Source organism: Haliotis cracherodii, unplaced genomic scaffold, assembly GCF_022045235.1.
Source record: "Haliotis cracherodii isolate W230 unplaced genomic scaffold, xgHalCrac1.p SCAF_35, whole genome shotgun sequence".
NCBI lineage: Eukaryota > Metazoa > Mollusca > Gastropoda > Lepetellida > Haliotidae > Haliotis > Haliotis cracherodii.
Window position 1 is genome coordinate 2170668 of NW_027266292.1, and position 18484 is coordinate 2189151.

At 42.0% G+C, this 18484-nt stretch overlaps 1 protein-coding gene across 2 annotated transcripts; it reads right to left on the bottom strand.

The window, feature by feature from the left end:
- Positions 1-3008: 3008 nt before the first annotated feature.
- On the bottom strand, positions 3009-16688 carry LOC139477762 (lysosomal proton-coupled steroid conjugate and bile acid symporter SLC46A3-like). Of its 2 annotated transcripts, none has more exons than XM_071260174.1 (3): positions 16602-16688; positions 6059-6089; positions 3009-4913 (listed from the first exon to the last, which is right to left on the bottom strand). In XM_071260174.1, the coding sequence occupies exon 3, from the start codon at positions 4855-4857 to the stop codon at positions 3385-3387; it is 1473 nt and encodes a 490-aa protein (XP_071116275.1). In that variant the 5' UTR covers positions 4858-4913; positions 6059-6089; positions 16602-16688; the 3' UTR covers positions 3009-3384. The 2 variants fall into 2 exon arrangements, with proteins under 2 accessions (XP_071116275.1, XP_071116273.1); XM_071260172.1 differs by having other exon boundaries at positions 16598-16656.
- Positions 16689-18484: the final 1796 nt, after the last annotated feature.

Below are 18484 nucleotides of genomic sequence, written 5' to 3' on the forward strand. Positions count from 1 at the left end.
TTTGATTGGCTGCTTGCGTACGACTTGTCGCATGATAATAGAGCACGTTCTATTTCGTAGAACTCACGTCCAATAAGTTGCATTCGTCTAAGTTGGCCCGACTTGGCCTGTTCACACGATGCAATGTGTTGCATGCAAGAAATTGTATACAACTTCAGTGAACTACGTTTTAACGAACACGCTTATAACGAACTGACGGATATAGCGAACTTATTTTTAGTCCCGACCATTTGTTGTATATATTCTGTATGTATGCTTATAACGAACTACGGTTATTACGAACTAAAATTAATGGTCCCCTCGAATTCGTTATTACCGTAGTTTACTGTAGTTGTACCCTGTGGGCGCTCCTTAACCCAGGAAACCAAGAGAGTTTAACAGGGCAACACTGTTTCGCCTATAATATTAGAGAAAGAAAACTGGTCATATCGATAGAAAATGTTTGCGTAGTTATGGTGAAATATAAACAACGCCATTTAAATATGTTGCAAGCGTTGCATTCCATGGCTTTTGATTGGCCTACCAAGCACATATCGAAACATTTTCGGGCGGTCGGGTAGCCTAGTGGTTAAAGCGTTCGCTCGTCACGCCGAAGACCCGGGTTCGAATCCCGACATGGGTACAATGCGTGAAGCCCATTTCTGGTGTCCCCCGCCGTGATATTGCTGGAATATTGCTAAAAGCGGCGTAAAACCAAACTGACTCACTCGAAACATTTTCAGGCCACGCCCAGTAGCCGACCACTGTTTGTTGATTGGCTGGTGATAGGGTGGGCGGGGCTTGGGTTCCTTATTCGCTGATATTGATATGAATTGTCTGTGTGTACAAACGTAAAAAAACCCGCAGATTTACACAGTGTGCGAATTCTTTAAAAAAATTAATTTCATGTTTCTCATGACTTTGTTTTTATAAGTATGAATTTTCCAGAGGTTCTCTCCGTGGGGATTCCGGGTGCTAGCAAGTCCCGGTGTTCCATGTCTATCGGAAGGACGAGTATCGGGTGGCTGTGTGGCCTGGTGGAGTATGTCGGCATAGCCACCGTTGCTGGTGGTCTGAACCACTGCTTGGTATGACCCAAATTAGTTAGAGGCCGCGCCGAGTCGAATATTGATGACAGTTGGGGGGCACTGGTGGCCCAGTCGTCTAAGGCGCCGCGATTCGCTGTGCAGAGTTGCGTCCTTTCCCAAGCCAGAAACCTATGATTGTGGGTTCGAATCCCGGTTCGCCCCGATTATGTTTCTAGGTTTGTCAGCACCATACTCGTGCTCGTGGGTTTCATCGAAGTGGTAAACGTCTGATACCTGCATCACTTCGGGCTTTCCTCCCACATTAAGCTGACACGCCGCGATATGACTGGAATACTGTTAAAAGCGGCGTAAAACCCAACTCACTCACTCACTCACTCATGATGACAGTTGCGCCCCTCTGATAATGTTCCTCTGATAATGTTGTTCTCGTTCAACAAGTTAACAATTTTAAAACTTTTAATAGAAACAAGATTTTCTTGGTGGGTGGCATAACATCATCTAAACAGAAAGATATATAAGCAATAAATTAATAATACATAATGGTAAATCATTAAAATGTCATGGTAATCACAGTGACGTCATACAAAATTTATCCCCGTGTTATGGGTTTTCGGACGCTTAAGAAACATTCGCAGTTTTCACTCTAATCACATGAATAACTGTAAAACATCTCATTCGCTTATAAAGACAACTGTCTCTTAAGAGCCCTCATCTGATTATTTACAATGTCTCCGTAATGCTACATCCCCCGTTATAGAACGAGTAATCGCGATAAACATGACCGTCCGAAAACGTATGATGTCCGAAAACCTATTATCCGACGATACGTGTGACGAATCCGACTTGGGTAAAATGGATTCATTGTATAAAACTGTTTGTTTGTTTGTTGTTTAACGCCACACACGGCGATATTCCAGCTGTATGAGGGCGGTCTGTAAATAATCAAGTCTGGACCAGACATCTTGATCATCGATCTACGCAATTGGGATACGACACGCATCAAGCAGGTCAGCGAGCATGACCACCCCATCCCGTTAGTCGCCTCTTACCACAAGCAGAGGCTGCTGAAGACCTATTCTGACCCGGATCTTCACTGGTGTACAATAAAAATGCATAACACTGTTTCGGTTATTAGCTCAAATTGTACCCTGTAAAGACAGTGTGTTGACTCGGTAATACAGATGTATTGGTTTTTTAACTCTATACAGAGACTAAAACAACTTACAGTAAACTACGGTTATAACGAACTCAAAGGGACTACTTTTTTTAGTTCGTTATAACCGTAGTTCGTTATAAGCATATATACAGCATAACTACAGCAAATAGTCGGGACTAAAAAGTTAGTGCGTTATATCCGTCAGTTCGTTATAAGCGTGTTCGTTATAACCGTAGTTTACTGTATCTGGCAAATGGGGATTCACATGAATTTTCAAACTAGAAGTGGATCCCTTTTGTTTGTTGTTTAACGCCGCACTCAGCGATATTCCAGCTGTATGACGGCGGTCTGTAAATAATCGAGTCTGGACCAGACAATCCAGTGATTGATATCATGAGCATCGATCTACGAAAGTTTGCATCACTTAAATCAGCGAACATGACCACCCGATCCCGTTAGTCGCCTCTTACGACAAGCATAGTCGCCTTTTACAAGCATTGGTTGCTGAAGACCTATTCTACCCCGGAGCTTCACGGGTGCTGAATAATCGACAGACGATGTGTGACAGTACATAGGGCCACTCTGTCATAAGGTTTGTTTCAGTGCGTGTCTTCCTCATCTGTACTAAATTATCGTATTGCACAAGAATTTAAAAGAAAGCAACCATTCAAACTGTCCGCGTTACATTTACGAGAAGAAAACTGTCCTCCATGTCACCAAATAGCGGTTTCTCATTGGACAAGAGATAGTGTCCACATCTGTATTCCTAAAACCGTCTTCTGTTCACTAAATGACCCCCCCAAAAACGATGATTTTTAGCTGTACATGTTCAGAATGAATGAGGGCAGTGATCGGCACATATGTCTCTTTGCACAGTTACCTCCCTTAAACGTTCCTGGATCCGACAAGGAGTTCGTATCCTAGATTCGCAAGCACTATAGTTTCACCGGTGCACATGCGTTTCACAAAACCGAGAAACGTTTACGAACTTCGCCCCAACAAACTACCACATTATCCATTTGGACATTGCCATCTCAGCCATATAGTGAATCGTTTCGTGAAAGTTGGCAGATGCAGTGGAGTTGTTGGAATTTTTAAATATATAAATCAATTATAATTTACATGACAGATTTTAAAATACAGTCATAAATCCAAAAACAGTATTTGTTAAAATACTCACTGTCTTATATTAACTCACAGTTATATTTTTGTGTTTTTATCAGCATGGGCGTTATTTTCATTCGACTGCGAAGCCGATTCAGCCGGAGAGACATGAAGTGTGTACAGGTGCTCGAAGCGGGGCGTAATGGTCATCCAAATAATAATTAAAACCGCTGTAACCCCACTTAACCCCGCCATAAGGAAGAACACCGCCCCCTTCACTGAACCAACAGTCGCTGAATACACAGAGGTGTACACAACCTGCGCTATCAAGTTCATGACAGTCTCAACAACTCCTATTCCGGCAAAGATGGCGCCTTGTTCTGTTGGTGACGTCATACGAGACATACTGCCCCGGATGATGGGTATCGTTGTCACACTCACCACGCCGACCACCGGAACTAGATACAGCATCCATCCGGTTGTAGCTAAACCTTCCAAAATACATGCTAAGGCAGCGTCTACTGTGCCAACCAAAGCAATAGTTTGATCACGAACGTGTCTTTGGAGGAATTTGATGGCTAACAAAGATCCTACACTTGTTAGCCCACTTCTGAGCGCACCGAAATAACCAACCTGAACAGAATCCCAACAAAAAGGTCGATCTAAAGCGTATAACGTTTCAACGCCCATTCGACCAAGGACGCTTAAAATTCCGAAAAGAAATATTGAAAGCATTAAGCTGTAAGCCCCTCTTCTGTTTCCCCTCTTGAAGATGTAGAATCCAAAAACGTTTTTGAAATGCTTCAGAGGAGACCACGGCTTGTTAGGTCCTCTCTCCATTGTTTCAGGGAGGAACATTATTATGATGCAGGCAAGGAACATCGTACATGTCATCATGATGTTCAGATTTAGATATCCAACTAACGGTATAAAGAACCCCGTAACTAGCATGCCAGTGCAGGCAGCTAACGCCAGGCATACCTCCACGGCAGACGTTGCCAGGATCCTCTCCCGTCCATTAGACGTGATGTCAGCCGTGTACGCGAAACTCGCCACAAGGAAGGCACACATTGACCCCCCGAGGCCGTCGAGAAAATACGCTACGTAAAAATATTGGATATCCAGCTCTAAAGCCATGATAACCACACAGAAAACGTATCGGAGAAAGTAACCGAAGCAAGGGATGAAGAACAACATCTTCCTGCCGAGGTAGTCGGAGCTAGAACCCAGTATGACGTTGATGAAGATCGCAGGGACGTTGTTGACGACGGCGAGGAGAAGGAGGAAGTCGGACGTCTCTTGTTGCACCCTCACTAAAGGGTCATCTGTCGTAGATGTCGTGTTGACCCCGCAGGCGGAGCTTCCGTCGTTGGACGTGCTTGTGTTGTAGCCGTTGAGGATTTGGGCGTGGACATACTGGCTGAGGATCGGCGTGGACGACGCATTGGCCAGGGCTACGAGGAAAGTGATCACTGCGCATGCTGTTGCGCACCAGAGGAAAGGAACGGATCTGACCTTCCGGTTCTCGTGTTTTTCTGGAAGAAGAGGGGAATTCTCCTTCCTGTCCATTTTAAAAAAGGCAGTTTACACTGGTAATGTTTTGAGCATGTAACGCAGACCGATATCTGAAAGAAATTGAAAAGCAAATTAGATTGAAAGTGACCCCGTGACTAAATCGTTTGAAAATCAATAATACAAGGTATAATTTGTTTGTTTGTTTGTTTGTTTGTTGTTTAACGCCGCACTCAGCAATATTCCAATTTGCAATGAATGTTGTTTATCGTCATCCTTGGAGAGGAAATTCAGTGTGTAACTATCCTGTATCCCTAGACACCTGTTAACTGCCACGGCTACCATTCCCGAAGCCTATGAACACACAAAAAGTACGAGCATCTGTACTTTACTAAGAAAGTTTTTTTCCAAATTTAACATTTGATACATTTGACCACTTTCTAAATTGCATCGTGTGTAGCTTTCGGCCATGGGAGCCGTGCCTGTTTGCAGTTGTCAGAGGGTTACACAAAGTACGTGATCTAGACAACCAGTTGTCGGGCTTTCATTTTGTGGAAGCCTCGATGGCTGAGTGGGTTAGATGGCTGACTATGGCGGTGCCTCACTTTGGCGGTGTGGGTTCGAATTCCGGACGGGATTCAACCCAAAAAAGTACGAACATCTGTACTTTACTAAAAAAGTGTTATCCCAAATTAACTTCTAACTAGACAAGGAATCGAATCCAGATCACCATCGTCTTTTTCCAGCAAGCATGACGTATTATGGACCAACCCTGTGCAAACATGGAGCGTTGAAGACCAAATCTGTGGCGAGGATTGTCGTCTCATTAGATAAGCATTGTCTTTTTCCACAAACAGGCATATGCATTAGGGATATCGTGCTCCACAAAACATTTCATGCTTCTATTTTGCAGCAAGCATGGAGTGTTATGGACCAACCCTGTGCAGGGACCTGTCGTCTCTAGAGACAAGCATGGCATGTCATGGACCAATCCTGTGCAGGGACCTGTCGTCTCTAGAGAAAAGCATGGCGTGTTATGGACCAACCCTGTACAGGGACCTGTCGTCCTCTAGAGAAAAGCATGGCGTGTTATGGACCAACCCTGTGCAGGGATCTGTCGTCTCTAGAGACAAGCATGGCGTGTTATGGACCAACCCTGTGCAGGGACCTGTCGTCTCTAGAGACAAGCATGGCGTGTTATGGACCAACTACGTGCCGGGTCCCTGGGCAGACTTAACCAGGAAATAATGTGACTTACCTGACAGCATCCGATGTTTTCCAGTTTCAAGCTAGAAACAGAACATGCGAACATTTCAGGAAACAGCTTGCGATAAAATGCAGTATGGTTAATCAGACCATTTACGATGATACAATTGCGAACCATGTGCTATGATATTAATCTAATATCAACATATTTCCCTGATACAAACACCATATAGCCAACCCTATAATGCAAAATAGCTTCAGTTTGATTTCGTGAAATAATTTTATCACGGGACCGTTAATATCATGGGGTTTTATCAAAACAGGTGCTGCCTGTTTGAATATTGACACCCTGAACAATTGCCGGTGACTGCGTATATAAAGCGCGCTCATACATAATTCAGAAATAAATTTAGTGGTTGAGTTGGTTTGGTTTATTGCCCTTTGAACAGAATTTAATGGACAACGCGGCGTGTCAGCTGGATGTAGGGGGGTGATGCACGGGCTCGGGTTTGGTGCTGACAAACCCTTGATACATGATCAGGACAAATCTGGGAATCGAACCGACGAGCAAAGGGACGCAACTCTGCACAGCGAAATGCGGCACTTCAGACGACTGGGCTATTCGCGCCCCTTACTTTCACACGAACAAGAGTCAGTATCAAATTAAAAGCCTTAGAGTGCAGAATCCTCGCGAAACAAAGTGGGAAATGTTTCGTTGTCTCTTTCTCTTCACTGGAGGTATGTAGTTGCCATGGTGACAGACACAGGTAAGGGATCCGGTACAGGGTCTTCGTAGGAGGTAGTTGTCATGGTGACAGACACGGGTAAGGGATCCGGTACAGGGTCTTCAGTGGAGGTAGTTGTCATGGTGACAATCACAGGTACGGGATCCGGAACAGGGTTTTCACTGGAGGTAGTTGTCATGGTGACAGACACGGGCAAGGGATCCTGTACAGGATTTTCACTGGAGGAAGTTGTCATGGTGACAGACACAGGTAAGGGATCCGGTACAGGGTCTTCCTCTATCCCTGTTTCATCCTTAAAGAGGAAATACTTATTTAAAGACCGTAATGATAATTAACATCGTATCTGAATGGTTTGATTGTAATTTGGAAATATCCGTAGCAAATATGCGGGTGGGAGTTTAACTAACAACCTTTGTCCCAGTAAAAGCGCTTGAAAAAAATATGACAATTATATTTCCTCCTCTTGAAAAGTAAAGAATTTCTCTGCCACAAAAATACAAATGGTAGGTCCCTAACGTGGGAGACCCGTGAACAGGTCTTCAGCAACCCATACTTGCCGTAAAAGGCGACTATGCTTGTCGTAAGAGGCGACTAACGGGATCGGGTGGTCAGACTCGCTGACTTGGTTGATGCATGTCATCGATCCTAATTGCGTGGATCAATGCTCAGGATGGCAATCACTGGATTGTCTGGTCCAGACTCGATTATTTACGGACCGCCGTCATATAGCTGGAATATTGCTGAGTGCGGCGTTAGACAACAAACAAACAAACAACCTTACGTGGAAGGTGAGACCTTGACAGCCTGAACAGTATGTGGATTTATAAAGTCGTAAGTTGAAGTTACATTATGACATTATATGTACCCTTTCTATGACATTATGTGTATCCCTCCTATGACACTATGTTTCAACGTTGATACTTACATGGAATTGAAATTCTTCGAAACTGTTCCTTCTTCTTTGATGTAGTCATTTGAAGGGATATGAAAATCGTGCCAAATTTGGATTCCATGTGTCGAAAGGTAATTCCGGTTCTTTGGGAGAAAAATAAAACAAACGAGGACGATCGATATTCCGTGTGCATATCGGGTGCCCAAGTCTGCTATTATATCTTGCACACGATCATCACATAACTAAATAGCCCAACGGAGTTTTTGTGTTTTGACACAAATGATCTCAACAGATGCGCCTGAATCAGGTTTGGGAGTGAGTGAGTGAGTATGGTTTTACGCCGGTTTTAGCAACATTCCAGCAATATCACGGCGGGGGACACCAGAAATGGGCTTCACACATAGTACCCATGTCGAGAATCGAACCCGGGTCTTCGGCGTGACGAACGAACGCTTTAACCACTAGGCTACCCGACCGCCCCGAATCAGGTTTGGAGCTCTTCTACAACCGACGTCGACCTCGCCCATAAGGCGTTCACGGTTTAAAGGTGTGTTAATATGCGATACTCCTCGGTAGATACACGCCCCCTACCCACCGCCATCACCCCCACACACCTGTGTACCTCATACATAACGTTACGCAGGAAAGTGTTACAAATTAATATAAAAACTTCAAAGGTGCAAACTCCTTTTCTCAAAAACACCAGACGCAAAGAAGTTCACATTCATTTACTTATAAACACTTGAAACGTTAATATCATTCTTTCAACAGCTGACGAAAAGCAATGAAAATTTAAAAGCATTACCTGTGCTGTTAGTAAGAAAGCGTTAACACTGCATTATCTGACCTCAGGGAATGGCACTAAATGTATGTCGCTATAATGCTGACTAAGTCATTCGAAAAACTACATATTTTAACCTTTTGAAAGATTAATGGACCTCTCTACTAAGTATGTCCCGTCACAAAGAATCTAGACTGTATATCAGTCTTTACTTCATTGTTTGTGATTTCATTGGGATGCCAGGCGTGTAGCTGCTTGTACTAGTCTGCACTTATGCCGAATTGATAGTATTTGTCCTGTGAGATACAATGCCGTAGTTTAACATGAATACCCCCCTTTAGACACAGTATACAGACTCCGCCCTGACTAGTCCTTGATTTTCCTCTTAATGCCAAGGGCCGGACAGGGTAACAACAAGTTCCATCTTTTAATGTCTTTTGATATGACAAGGAAATAGGATCGAACCACAGACCTTCCGGCCTCCAGGCAAACGCTCTATTCAGGAAACACATAGGACAAATGTCCTATATGCTGCAGCTGTGTATGTAAAAAAGCATGCTCAACTTAATTTCTATTAAATCTTTTAAAAGGTTAGTTAATTAGAAAACATCGTATTCCAATTGCGTGGATCGATGCTTATGATGCCAATCACTGGATTGTCTGGTCCAGACTAGATTATTTACAGACCGCCATCACATAGCTGGAATATTGCTGAGTACGGCGTTTAACAACAAACAAACAAACAAATCTGATGCCATAGTCTTTTGGTACCTGGTTTATAAACAACATCGCTATCATTATTATGACCAGCAGTATTTCTACAATAAACGATATATTTTTGCTTCGTGATTTAAAGAAATGTGATAACACGAATTCGAATCTGATATTGATGTTAAATATGTATTCTGTATTCTGCTCACAAATAGTAAGTAATTAGGACAACACTGTCTCTGAGCGCATCCTTGGGGTCATAAAAAACATCTATCACTTGATCATGTACACAAAGGAGGGTAGGAGGATCAAAATCACGTGATCGATATCGTCCTTGATCTCCAAGCATGCATTGATAGGTCTGCGGCCATTCGTCTTGCAGCTCCAGGTTCACTGCCCGCAAGCTCTTTTGGCGGTGGCGGTACACACCGTCCCGGCACGCCGATGAGGGCGTGGTCAGGGGCCATCACTGAGACCTCTTTAAGTCATCATGGTTGGTCTTCCCTAGACAGTGTTCGAAATAGACATCGGCCCGTTGGCCCGAGGCCGACAGATTTGCTCTCGGGCTGATAGTTACGGCAGTTTATAGAGAAATTATTTGTTAAGCATTACTCAAGACATGTGACAAAAACATAACTTTCATACAGTACACTACGTTTATAACGAACTGACCGACATAACGAACTTATTTTTTAGTCCCGGCTATTTGTTGTATATATGCTGATATATGCTTATAACGAACTACGGTTATTACGAACTAAACTTAGTGGTCCCTATTTTGTTCGTTATATCCGTAGTTTACTGTATTTATAAACAGAAAAATGAGACCTTTCGAATAGTGTATGACATGTTATCGCAAAGATGTTTTACAAGCTGATAATTTCCTGATAAATGTTGGCTTCTTCTATCACCACAGCCTCTGGGAACTCGGTGTGATAGCAGTAAATGTTTCGGTGAGTATTGTTTTACGCCGCTTTTAACAATATTCCAGCAATATCACAGCGGGGGACACCAGTAATGTTTCGGGTTGACCCGTTGTTTTGTAATATATTTTGCAAGAGTTTGTCTCTCTGCTTAGTTAAAAAGTTTGGGCCTACATTTTCTTTCACTGGTCACACAGGTTTATGCCAGGATCCAACTGGTGGGGACGGCTTCCTCCTGGTGGTGTAAAAAGTCCTCTAAAGCAGAAATGACGTCATCATCATTTGCATAATTCTTGCCAGACTATTAACGGCGCCAAATCTGGTGAGGGGGTGAGGTGATGTGGGGTTTAACGTCTCGTCCAAGATTATTGTACTTATATAGTGTGTTTTTGTTGTTGTTGTTTTGTTTTTGTTGTTGTTGGTTGTTTTTGTTGTTTGTTTGTTGTTGTTTTTTTGTTTGGTTTTGTTTTATGTTGGTTTTTTTGTTGTTGTTGTTTGTTTTTGTTTTTGTTTTTTTGGGGGGGTGGGGGTGGGGTGGGGGGGGGGGGGGGGGGGGGGGGGGGGGTAGATCCATGCCGCAGTTGAAGACTGTGAAGTGAATACCCCACTCAGACACAGTATACTGACTCCGAGCCGACCAGTCCTTGTTTTAGCCCCTTAATGCTGAGCGCCAGACAGGGTAACAACAAGTACCATCTTTTAACGTCTTTTGGTATGACGCGGCCGGGGATCGGACGCACTACCACTAGACCACGTAGGCGGTCCAAATCTGGTGAATACGGAGGATGTTCAATGTGGTCAAAACCACAGTCATGCGTTGCCACCTCGTCAACAGACGCGTGCATATGTGCATTGTCCTGGTGTAACAACACCTTTGATGAGTTTTACACGATATTTAGCCTTCATATTCTCATACAGTGGCCTACGCGGATTAGCATAAAATTTGCAATTAACAGCCTAACCTTTCGGAAGGAAGTGTGCCCGTAGGATTCCTTTGGAATCGCGGAAAACCTAACAGACTTTGCCTTCTTCGGAGGAGACGTTGATGTTGTGACTGTTGTTTGGTCTTCTGATGATAGTGGTGAGCCAATGACTACCGTAACATATCGGTCAACATTATCAGCTAGGTCTGTCTCTAACGAGGTAAATTAATCTTGGAACCTTGGAACCCAGCGTACTGAACCCTCTGGCTGCCCAGTTCGCGTGACGAGCGAACGCTTTAACCATCAGGCTACCCGACCGCCCCTTTGACATTTGGGTATGTGTGGATGCAGTTAGGTGTCGGAGCATGGAACAATTTTAATTAACTGGTCATATTTAGTTGAAGAGTGATGCAGTTTCAACGAAACTGGTGTGAAAAAGTGGTGTGCAAAACAGGTCCTGCTGCTTAACATATTCGCAATTTAAAGGAGGCTTGTTTTCAAGAATATATTCCAATACTTGCTGTAAGGAAATACATTGGCTAAATTCCGATATCGGTTGTACGACTTCATATTGATACAAACCTTAAATGTATTTCTACAATAAGAAATTGTCTGTACGTTATGCAATTAAAAAGAAATAGAAAATGTCAATTTCCTTTGGGTCTGCTAATTATACAGTAAAATACGATTATAACGAACTCAAAGGGACCACTAATTTTAGTTCGTAATAACCGTAGTTTGTTATAAGCATATATACAACAAATGGCCGGGACTAAACAATAAGTTCGTTATATCGGTCAGTTCGTTATAAGCGTGTTCGTTAAAAGCGTACTTTACTGTATAAGGACTTGAAAAATAGGTAATTCCCATTGAGATTCCATATAGGTTTCCATTAATGCGACCGCCTCCGTGGTCGTGTGGGAAAAGCGTCTTCCCGGAGGGCGGAGGGTCGGTGGTTCGATCCTTGTCCGCGTCCTATCAAAAGACGTTAAGAGATTGTACCTGTTGTTACCCTGATTGGTCGCTTCGGAGTCAGTATACTGTGTCTGAGTGGTTTATCCGTGTTATACTGCGGCATGGTATCTCAGTGTGCTAGCCGGACTAGTACAAGCACACACACACACACACACATACACACACTAACACACACACACACACACACACACACTAACACACACACTAACACACACACTAACACACACACACACACTAACACACACACACACTAACACACACACACACTAACACACACACACACACACACTAACACACACACACACTAACACACACACACACACACACACTAACACACACACACTAACACACACACACACACACTAACACACACACACACTAACACACACACTAACACACACACTAACACACACACACACACTAACACACACACACACTAACACACACACACACACACTAACACACACACACACACACACTAACACACACACACACACACTAACACACACACACACACACTAACACACACTAACACACACATGGTCGCAAACCAGGTAACTGACATGACCCAACATTTCTCTTAGGCCATGTCAAAATAACTGCAATGGAAATTCTAAAATAAACATTTATAAAACTCCTAAATAGCAAAAGGCACCAGTTCAATATGTGTCCGGTAAACACACAAAGTTTTGTAAGAAATTATTTAACGGTTTTTTAGTTACGCTCCGGAAACAAACAGCACCCTTGTAGAACCTAAGTCCAACTTGTTGCCATGGAAACGTAAAACAATTAAAATTTATAAAACTCCTAAATAGCAAAAGGCACCAGTTCAGTATGTGTCTGGTAAACATGCAAAGTTTTGTAAGAAATTATATAACGAATTTTGAGTTACGCTCCGGAAACGAACAGCACCCTTATAGAACCTAAGTCCAACTTGTTGCCATGGAAACGTAAAAAATAAAAATTTATAAAACTCCTAAATAGCAAAAGACACCAGTTCAGCATGAGTCTGATAGACATGAAAAGTTCGTAGAGAAATATTTAACGGTTTCTGAGTTATGCTCCGGAAACGATTTCGGGACGCGCACACGCACACACGGACGGAACCCATTTTTATATCCCCCTCCAACTTCGTTGGGGCGGGGGATAATTATCTCGAACGCGACGTAAAACCCATTTCATATCACACATATACCATTTCTATCGACTAAACAGTATGAAAGATCACATGCTCACTGGACACGTGGTCCTGTTACCATGTCCATTGTTGGGGCCGTGTTCCACAACCTATGATATGAAACCTGTATAATGACCACGGAGTTACTGACATAATGTTCATCATGACAAATGTTTCTACACATTTTATCAGTCAGGTGACTGTGCAATTGAGGGAGCCACTAACACTCCGTTGTGTGTGAATCACTCAGTCCGTCTAAAGGACAGGTCACAGCAGCCTTGAGTCACAAGACCCACGTCACAACAGAGCTCTAGATACAACCTTTGGCCAAATCCACCAGAATTGTGTCAAAAGAACTAGTTCATGAACCTAAAATCTTTTCTATGCCTATGAAAGAATATCAGCAATGTAAATAATCCAATCCAACTTACCTGTATGATCTTACAACTCGCTGTTCATGCAAATACATGTAATTTGATGTGCTAACATTATTTAGTTTGATAACGACACTATTGGAGGATAAAAAACATTCATTCATTCTTTGTTGTGACCCTGAGTATGACCTACATGTTGTCAGTCCATAAGGTATTGATAGATTTTGGGGGTATTAAATTGAGAGATAAACACCGTGTTATAAAATATGAGGTACTTTAAGCAAATGTACAAATCGAACGTATCTACAGATTGATTACCTAAGATATAATGAGGTTTATCTCCGTTCTACCTCGACGACAAGAACGCTTTGAAGACGTTACCATTTCTGAACGCGTTCAGGGGTTACCATTTCAACTATCTTTGAACATTCCGAAAAGGGGTCACGTGTAGTGAAAAACGAAACAAATATTAATCATATTCAAGATAAATTACTTGTATCATTGACTGGTTCGAAATGATGGTAACAGAATCACAGTTTTTAAAAAATACGTGATCAAGCAACCCTCCATAGATATATGTTAGATTTCATCGAACCTGTTGCACGTAGTGTACTTCATGGAAACATGACATCTCTTAAAGAAGGAGTAACAGATTCTAGAAATAGTGACACAAAAAAGTAAACTATGTTTTTAAAACTTTATTAAACAACATGATTTAAGTTATTTTAAAGACCTACATATGTACCAGCTGGTTTGATGTATCTCCTCATCACTACAAATTTAGAATGATCATCTTTCCACCAGAACCTCAACCTCGTTGAACTTGACTTTCTTCCGTTACCCACCACTGTCCAAAACTAGTTGTTCGGGGTTACACTGATATTTACATGAACGCAGAGGACAATCCCGATCGGCCAAACGGGTGAGCTGACAGGACTAGGTTGGATAATTACGCACAGTGTTTTTTTTTTCCATGCCTTTTTGTACGCACAAAACTCAAAATGAATTTGGTTATGGTGATTATTTGGCGTATTTTAAAGAGAATATGCAATTAATCTGGAGCTACCATTTTACTAATTTAATATCAGAATGAATTGGGTTATGGTGATTATTTGGCGTATTTTAAAGAAAATACGCAGTTTGTCTGGAGCTACCATTTTACTAATTTAATATCAGAATGAATTGGGTTATGGTGATTATTTGGCGTATTTTAAAGAAAATATGCAATTTATCTGGAGTTACCATTTTACTAATTTAATATCAGAATGAATTGGGTTATGGTGATTATTTGGCGTATTTTAAAGAAAATACGCAATTTATCTGGAGCTACCATTTTACTAATTTAATATCAGAATAAATTGGGTTATGGTGATTATTTGGCGTATTTTAAAGAAAATACGCAATTAATCTGGAGCTACCATTTTACTAATTTAATATCAATGAATTGGGTAATGGTGATTATTTGGCGTATTTTAAAGAAAATACACAATTTATCTAGAGGTAACATTTTACTAATTTAATATCAGAATGATTTGGGTTATGGTGATTATTTGGCGTATTTTAAAGAAAATACGCAATTTATCTGGAGCTACCATTTTACTAATTTAATATCAGAATAAATTGGGTTATGGTGATTATTTGGCGTATTTTAAAGAAAATACGCAATTAATCTGGAGCTACCATTTTACTAATTTAATATCAATGAATTGGGTTATGGTGATTATTTGGCGTATTTTAAAGAAAATACACAATTTATCTAGAGGTAACATTTTACTAATTTAATATCAGAATGAATTGGGTTATGGTGATTATTTGGCGTATTTTAAAGAAAATACGCAATTTATCTAGAGGTACCATTTTACTAATTTAATATCGTCTAGACTGACAGCCTCAGTTGTGGAGATCACGGAGGAGTAAGTTAGCAACGCGCTACCTCGGGTTGGTGCCAGTAAAAACCAAGATGTTTGTTTCCATTTTACCATTTTTAGTATTGAACCGAAGAAAACACATGCAGCCTCTGTTATTGAATTGTTTCTTATGGCTCTCATCATTCATATAGTAAGCAATATATGTGTGTATGTGACAAATGAAATGTATATGTTGTACAGAAGCGAGACATAAATATAGTATTGGCCGTCTTAAAACGTTCAACCAGTATATCGAATTATCTTTCCGAATATGTCGCGACAGTGCAGACGCACATGCTCTCTCACCCCCATATCCTCACCCTTAACGACACTCTCATCCTTACCCTCACTCACACAAGATACAAGACCCGTGAAGACTCCGGGGTAGAATAGGTCTTAAGCAACCCATGCTTGCCGTAAAAGACGACTATGCTTGCCGTAAAAGGTGACTATGATTGTCGTAAAAGGCGACTAACGGGATCGGGTGGTCAGGCTCGCTGACTTGGTTGATGCATGTCATTGGTCCCAATTGCGTGGATCGATGCTCATGATATCAGTCACTGGATTGTCTGGTCCAGACTCGATTATTAACAGACCGCCGTCATATAGCTATAATATTGCCGAGGGCGGCGTTAACAACAAACCAACCAACCAACAAGATACAATTTAACAACAGAGACTAGATGTAAGTCTATAACACCCCCACACTCAGCCAAAACACACACACACACACACACACACACACACACACACACACACACTCCTTCTATTTACCCTGCTACACATCACAAACGGGTGACAACCCTGACTGGCATTCCTAACGAGCTGTTAGTTCACATGACAGACACTCGGAGCTACGACCTCTCCTTCCTGATTGAAACTGAAACCCTTTTCATGCTGTCATAAATAATTCCTAAAACCGACCTGCTTTTCCTTCAAAACTATTACCAAGAAAAACAATCATAGGTGTCTGACGGGTATATTTATTGGGTGCTAGATTTGCTGTATACTTTCTTAACAACAGAGGAATTTGTCTATGTGTTATATCCATGTATGCTTTCCAGGCGTACGTGATCTAAAAATAGACAGCTGTCAGCGACCGATCGGGCGACTTCAAAAGAAATGAAATATTTGAAAATAGCGTATAATTACATCTACAATATCAAGCAAATATTGACTTACTTACGATACTTCCTGGTTGATGTCAATCAGGATTTCCCACGTCGAAATCTATATCTTATATACAGCGCCCGTGCATTGTGACAGTCCAGTCCCCTCAAGCGGCAATGACGCGACACATTTCACAGCGAGGTTTATGTGCACAGTGCAATATTGAAAACCTCGTTCCGTGGGGTGCAACCGGGAAAGGTTTTATTTGAATGGGAGCTGCCGAGTGAATGTAACTTTTGTCAAAAGGCGAATATAAATTTAGTACTTTCAGATAGTGTGCATGACACTGTGAAATCTAAAAAAAAAATGCTTTAAAAATAGTACCTTCCGCTTTTTATCTATGTGGTCCACACATTATAGGCGAACAGCGAGCGTGTGAATGGTGATGTATGTCGCATTGGTGGTATTTCAGTTGTAAAATATATTTATATATATATTTATGTTTGTACACATGTTTTTGTTTGTTCGTTTTTTAACGCCGCACTCAGCGATATATCAGCTCTATGACGGCGGTCTGTAAATAATCGAGTCTGGACCAGATACTCCAGGGACTGACGTCACCAGCATCGGTCGACGCAAATGGGATACGATGACATGCATGAAACCAAGTCAGCAAGCCTTACAACCCTATCGTTACCCGGATCTGTGTATGTGTACGCACAGCACAGCAAAGTTGCCGTCATCATTATATTTAAGAAAGATGTTTATAACTCCTCACTTCAGACATATAACGTAAAAGTGTTCGATCTCTTAGGCATGGTCTTATGACAAATTCAAAATTTCAAATACACACCCTGCTTTGCAAATATTTTCCTTCCACATTTAATTGTGTGAGAGAGAGAGAGAGAGAGAGAGAGAGAGAGAGAGAGAGAGAGAGAGAGAGAGAGAGAGAGAGAGAGAGAGTGACGTGCGTGCGCGTGTCTCTTTTTTCTTTCTTTCTCACCTCAATATGCAATAAGACTACATCAAGGTACTGCTCTGCTGTTGCAGGTGATTTGTATGTACAGTTATGTTTCTGGGCATCGGCTCACTTTTAATCCTGCGCGTCAGTCATTTTTATTTCCATTAAACACTTAAAGGACATTGGGTAGCCTTGTGGTTAAAGCGTTCGGTCGCCACGCCGAAGGCCCGGGTTCGATTCCCCACATGGGTACAATTTATGAAGCCAATGTCTAGTGTCCCCCGCCGTGATATTGCTAAAATATTGCTTTAAGCGGCGAAAAACTCACTCTCTCACTCACTCAAAACTGATTGCAGGGAGAGAGGTCTTATGATCTTCAATTTATTTAGTTCGTTGCAAATTAATAAAAGTAAACCTGATTATTATGAGCCACGTGCCCCTTTTCGGCGCCTCGCACCCCCACCCCACCCCCGGTATGAAGAAATGTTTTACTGACCACGCCTATGTTAATTTTCGAAGCGAACACAATACAAACGGAACGACTTGCAGGACGTGTACATTTGGTAGAACCGTCGTAATGTTATTGGATCTTCGACCTTTGAGTCCAATCGGAATTAATAACCCATGTAAATAATTCATAACACGCCACACATTACGTCTAGTTATATTCAGACAGTTCAGGTCATTCGAGCGGAAGGTCACAATCCCCAACAGCGAACAAAACGCCATTGACCACTTAAGGATCGGAAGTGCAGAGCGGTTGTAATTGTGTTTCTGACAAATTGTCGTGATTGTTAGAAAACTTCATGCTGATATAACTAAGGAAATAATTAAAGTGTGGTATAGACACGTCCTGATATTACCCGGGGGCACGGGTGGCCCAGTCGTCTAAGGCGCCGCGATTCTCTGTGCAGAGTTGCGTCCCTTGAGCACGCCAGAAACCTATGATTGTGGGTTCGAATACCGGTTCGCCCCGATTATGTTTCTAGGTTTGTCAG